This window comes from Ranitomeya imitator, chromosome 4 (genome assembly GCF_032444005.1).
Source record: "Ranitomeya imitator isolate aRanImi1 chromosome 4, aRanImi1.pri, whole genome shotgun sequence".
NCBI classification, from domain to species: domain Eukaryota; kingdom Metazoa; phylum Chordata; class Amphibia; order Anura; family Dendrobatidae; genus Ranitomeya; species Ranitomeya imitator.
In genome coordinates this window covers 689,664,770-689,670,769 of record NC_091285.1, presented here as the reverse complement: position 1 = coordinate 689,670,769, position 6,000 = coordinate 689,664,770, and the positions used below count along the sequence as shown (strand labels likewise).

At 47.1% G+C, this 6,000-nt stretch overlaps 1 protein-coding gene across 1 annotated transcript in view; it reads left to right on the top strand.

The window, feature by feature from the left end:
• The first annotated feature begins 377 nt into the window (after positions 1–377).
• LOC138677372 (very-long-chain 3-oxoacyl-CoA reductase-B-like) overlaps positions 378–6,000 on the top strand; it is a 28,211-nt gene continuing 22,588 nt past the window's right edge. The window contains exon 1 of the mRNA XM_069767443.1: positions 378–709. Within this exon, the coding sequence (XP_069623544.1) occupies positions 553–709 (157 nt within the window). The 5' untranslated portion in view covers positions 378–552. The remainder of the gene's footprint in view (positions 710–6,000) is intronic.

The following is a 6,000-nucleotide window of genomic DNA, read 5'->3' as shown; positions in this document are numbered from 1 at the left end:
CCACCTGAGTGGGAGTAGTTATATTGCCCTCGTTGCAGTGTGGCTATTAGCCAGTACAAAGTAAGGCAGCCTTTCTGGTGACTAATTATCCTAGGCGCAGTACCCTGTCTGACCTGAGGGTAAGGGGGGTGCCGGAGAGCTGCAATTTCCAAACTGGAACTGGGAAGAGGGATATAGATAAATCCCCTTCAGAATGAACTGGGCAACGAAACAACCCCGGTTCATGACTTATTGGTGTGAGCGGTGGGGATGATAAAGATATCCTCCCTTTAATCCGTGACAGTCACCTGGCAGATCTTTTGTCATTTATCTTGGCACCTTCTACTAGTAAGGGACATTGTACTCTGTGTGAACTTCAGAGTCACATTTAATTATTTACTGTGCATTGAGCCTATCTCCACCCTGGTCGCTGGCACGTACTCCGCTACCTGTCAGGGACGACGTATGTGATGCTGGCTTAGATCTCCAGCTATCAGCTGGAGGTGGGACTATGGAAGTTTACCTGCCGATATTACCAGGTGGCGTGCTCAGAGCAACTACACAAGGGAAGAAATGGAGTGTCTTCTGTCTCAAGGGCTCAACCTGCTGGGACAGCTGGCACTATGCTACCTGGTCACCAAACAGTTATGGATCGTCCTAAAAGGATTCAGAGTTCATTTCCTCTCCAGGGTGTGGAGGACAGACCTAAGAAAGTATGGAGGCTGGGCAGGTAAGTGGCATTCAGGACACATGCATGGGCGCTCTACTTCTCTAAATGCTATGGGACTATGTGGGGCACATGGTAGAGCGAGGGCTTCAGCGCAACAGAATATACAGAAATCCTGATAAATACCTCCTCAGGCCGTAAGTAGGCTTCTGTCCTAAAGTCCCCGGCTTGGAGGATGGACCTGAAAAAGTATGGAGGCTGGAGCAAGAAAGTGGTCGTGAGGGGGGTAAGTCCAACTCGTACGTCGACCCCTAATAATGTGGGAAACAGCGCTAGTGGTGGGGCGGATATTTTAGCAGTAAAGAGATATAAATAGAGAATGAAAACCTGCTGCAGGCACCAAGGGACCTGTAAACCCAAAGCATCACTTCTAGTGTTTGACATATCCAGCACAGGCGTGGTATATGATAAAAGGGAAAATCGATTATGTACATGAGCCATCTACTGAACCCTTGTGATGGGGAGAAATTACTACAGTAGAGCACTGAGCACATAGCAATCCTGGATAAAAATCTGCTGCAGGCCGCAAGAAAACCCTCAACATTCATATTGTGGAGGATGGACCTTAAAAAGATTGGAGGCCGGGCAGGTAAGTGGCCCTGGGGCTATTCTGAAGATGAACATCCAACACATACATGGGCCCTAAAGTCATTCATGAACAAGAAATGGCAGACACGTTCCCTGTGGTTTAGACTTTTTAACTAAAATAGTGAAGCGTGTGAATATTTATGTGTTATGGATACTCAGTGAAGCAGATCCCACCACTGTTACCACTTTGTCACAGATGACACAGGAGAGATCACACAGATCCTATCTCTGCCACCAGTTGTCAAGGACATGCAACTCCACTGCCTCCAATGGTCAGGACAATCACACAATTGTCTGCCAAGTGATAGACGAGGCCGCGGCTGCTCCCACTACAAGGCCAGTTATTGGGAGCGTATGATATATATGGATCGCCCCCACGTAAGGGCAATGGGGTACTCGGTACCGGGTCCTACAGTTCCTTCAGTGAGGATGTCACGGTGGCCCGACCCGGACCGTGGCCCTATGAGGGGCGCCCAATAAAAGGCAGAGTTCGTAGATAACGGTAGTGTTCATGACGCCACCTGTGGTATGCGGTCAGAGTGACTGACGCTGCTCAGGGGTCCGCTGGGGTGATGTTATGACAGCTAGATGGTATACCTTCCCACAGGTGAAGTATATCCCCAGGGCTTCCCAGAAGTGTAGATGGTGATGGTGGATAGTGCAAGGCGCGGTGCATAACGAGGACACAATGGGTGCAGTCTATTTACCTTTACTGAAGGCTTCAGCATCCACAGTCCAGGGTGCCGGACGACAGGGTAGGCAGGGTCCGGCCGGTCTGATGGCAATTCCAGAGTCCCCTTCTCCAGGTGGAAATCAGTAGACCTCTTACTAGCGCTCGTGCGCTGTAGTACCCCCCTGCTGAGCAACTCGGTAAGGTCCTCACAACTTTTGTGGATGTTATGTTTTCTTTCTCTGTCCCCCAGATGGATAGGACAAACCCGTATGATGGTGGTGGCCTGAGGCTATTTTATAGGGACCCTAGAGATGCCCCTCCTCCACAATTGCCACCGTGTCTGCTTAGGTGTTTAGGTCGGACAGCCAACTTGGAATTGACTGCCCTGCCGGTCTCTGAAGTAAAGCGTAGAGTCAATTACTCCCTCGGTGTTCCGGCCACCGGCCCGCGCTCCAGAAGGAGGCAGCCTCTCTTAGGACAGGACTCCTTCTGGTTTTTGTTCTCCTTGTGCTGTGACTTCGTGGCTCACTCTCTACAACACAATTCCTTTCGTGTCCTTTCTTAGGATGATACTGCATGGGCTGCAGGCGCAGCTCCGTGTCTTTCTATCTTGCTGAGCCTCTGATGTTCTTTCCTTTTTCCTCTGTCTGCCTGACAGGTATTCCCTGGGCCTAGCCTAGTCAGCTTCTCTCTTCTGCCAAGGTGTTACTTGGGCAAAGCCGGGGCCCAGTCTACTTCTGTCTAACTTCCTATCCAACCCACCAGTTTTACCCTAATGTGAGGAGTGGCCTAGTAAATAGAACCTTTTGCTCCCCCTGGTGGACTGGAGTGTGAAGTGTGCTGTGTGTTTTGTGATACCTGGCAGGGTGAACTCCTTTGGTGCCATCAGACGTAACATCACTCCCCCTGGTGGAAGAATGACATTACTGCAACGACCAGGACTCTGGGGTGCTGCACTCCCCCTCCCCCCGTTAAATCCAGGACACCCGGGCTGGGAAAAGAACACAACAATTATAGGTTAGCAAAAGACATGCTAAATTTTTGAAATGCTTTAAAACAAATTCATTTAACAGTGCTTCCCTTTATGGGAGGTGAGAACACTTGAACGTTGCAAACAAAAACATATTTACATTGTGCGCTTGACTTTTAAAGGCAAACTGAAACAGTTATTATCTAACTATGGAACATAATTACCGATACAGGTATTCTATCTACTTAGTGCAATTACCCTCTAAGGGTATACTATCATTAACCCTTAAGGTGCTATTCAACATTTTCTTTATCTTTCTTCTTCATATGCAGGACTATCTGTCTACCCCCACAGGCCTACTGCATCTCTTTCCTAAAACCTATCATTTTATTTTAAAGTATGTCATCTAAGTTATTTCCTATTCTGAACATTATCAAACATTCTTAAGGCAAAGTGCAACAAGTAAGCATTCCCTTTAAGAGGGAAAACTCAAATCTCCTCTGAGGTAGTGCAAACAATCAACAAGTCTGTTATAAGCTGTAAGACAATAGAAACTTTCACGTCGTCATCAGGAACAGTTTCTTCGCAAAGTCTTCTTTCTTGTAAAACCAGTAGAGAGCACCTTTAAGAAGGTGCAAACTATATACAGAGGACAGTTTGGGAACCATTCACCGTCCATGATTCCAATGTTCCTTTAAAACCATGATGAACTTGTGCGAACGGGAACAATAGGGATCCCAGGTAAACAAAGGGATCCCTTTAAGGATTAACCCTAGATGGGTTTTGAAGCAGCAAACAAAGGAAAAGTTTTAAAATAACTATTTACAGGTTGTGGTTCTCCGAGGTTTATTGGAGTTCTGGAGGTAGCACAGGTGGAGGTAGCCCAGCTGGATACTGGCGGCTACCAGGTGCTACATAAGGGGCCCCCTCACTCTAAATGGGGGTCTGAGTACCCACAGTCTTCTGTTTATGAGCAGCTGGAGCACAGGTCATCACTGCAGTCAACTCCTTGGCAACCACGGTGGTGGTGGTGGCGATGGTACCTTTTTGTCTGCCCTTATTCACACTGTGGTCAACATTGACAGATGATAAGGTCTTAATATTATACAGTGTAGGACTGTCCCGATCAGAGTTACCGTGACGAGGTGGGATGGCTTTTGTGCTATTTTTTTTATCAAAAAGCAGTATTACTAAAAAATCTGTGTTATTTAGATGCACTTTTGCTTTTTTACTTAGTTACATCAGGGTTTTCGCTTACTTTTTTCTCTTGTAGGTTTTAATGTTTTGTGGCCAATGTGAACATGCGTTTAACCTCTGCATGTGTACCAACTCAAGTATAGCTCAATTTTTGTGTTTTTTTTTTTGCGCCCAATAAAAGGCAGAGTTCGTAGATAACGGTAGTGTTCGTGATGCCACCTGTGGTATTCGGTCAGAGTGACCGACGCTGCTCAGGGGTCCGCTGGGGTGATGTTATGGCAGCTAGATGGTATACCTTCCCACAGGTGAAGTGTTTCCCCAGGGCTTCCCAGAAGTGTAGATGGTGATGTGGATAGTGCAAGGCGCGGTGAATAACGAGGACACAATGGGTGCAGTCTATTTAACTTTACTGAAGGCTTCAGCATCCACAGTCCAGAGTGCCGGATGACAGGGTAGGCAGAGTCCGGCCGGGCTGATGGCAATTCCAGAGTCCCCTTCTCCAGGTGGAAATCAGTAGACCTCCTACTAGCGCTCGTGCATTGTAGTACCCCCCGCTGAGCAACTCAGTAAGGTCCTCACAACTTTTGTGGATGTTATGTTTTCTTTTTCTGTCCCCCAGATGGATAGGACAAACCCGTATGACGGTGGTGGCCTGAGGCTATTTTATAGGGACCCTAGAGACGCCCCTCCTCCACAATTGCCACCGTGTCTGCTTAGGTGTTTAGGTCGGACAGCCAACTTGGAATTGACTGCCCTGCCGGTCTCTGAAGTAAAGCGTAGAGTCAATTACTCCCTCGGTGTTCCGGCCACCGGCCCGCGCTCCAGAAGGAGGCAGCCTCTCTTAGGACAGGACTCCTGGTTTTTGTTCTCCTTGTGCTGTGACTTCGTGGCTCACTCTCTACAACACAATTCCTTTTGTGTCCTTTCTTAGGATGCTGCCGCATGGGTTGCAGGCGCAGCTCCGTGTCTTTCTATCTTGCTGAGCCTCTGATGTTCTTTCCTTTTTCCTCTGTCTGCCTGACAGGTATTCCCTGGGCCGAGCCCAGTCAGCTTCTCTCTTCTGCCTAGGTGTTACTTGGGCAAAGCCCAGTCTACTTCTGTCTAACTTCCTATCCATCCCACCAGTTTTACCCTAATGTGAGGAGTAGCCTAGTAAATAGAACCTTTTGCTCCCCCTGATGGACTGGAGTGTGAAGTGTGCTGTGTGTTTTGTGATACCTGGCAGGGTGAACTCCTTTGGTGCCATCAGACGTAACATCACTCCCACTGGTGGAAGAATGACATTACTGCAACAACCAGGACTCTGGGGCGCTGCATATACACCTCCCATTCCAATTTTATATTTATTCCAGAAAAGGAGTCAGTGTTTATAAAAAATATACCAGATGATACAAAAATGGGAACAAAACAATACGATATATACAATTACATAAAATAAAAAAAGGAATAAAGAAATTTGCTAAACTTGATGTCATGGAAATGGCTCAGAGCTTAGCAGAGGGAATCACTCCGATTGGGAAAACGGAAAACCCTCACAGCAAACTTATGACTTCCAGAATGAACCATGACCCAAACCCAAATTCTGCCTTCTGTTAGCTCAAGGTTACTCCCACATACCTCTCCTTGATCAGCTCATGTGGGGGCTGTTTGTGGGATGCGCTCAGCCCTTTTATTTTTATAAGATCCCTAACTTACAAGACATCTTTGCCCCTGCAAGTCCCAGGTGGTAGATTTCCTGTCTCGATTTTACCTTATGATAGAAATGACAAATGACATATGACATAGATAACATCATCCATCAGATTGTTATTATATTGTAGGGGTGCTAATGGACAGACAGTGATGTTAGTGAATGCATTATATTTG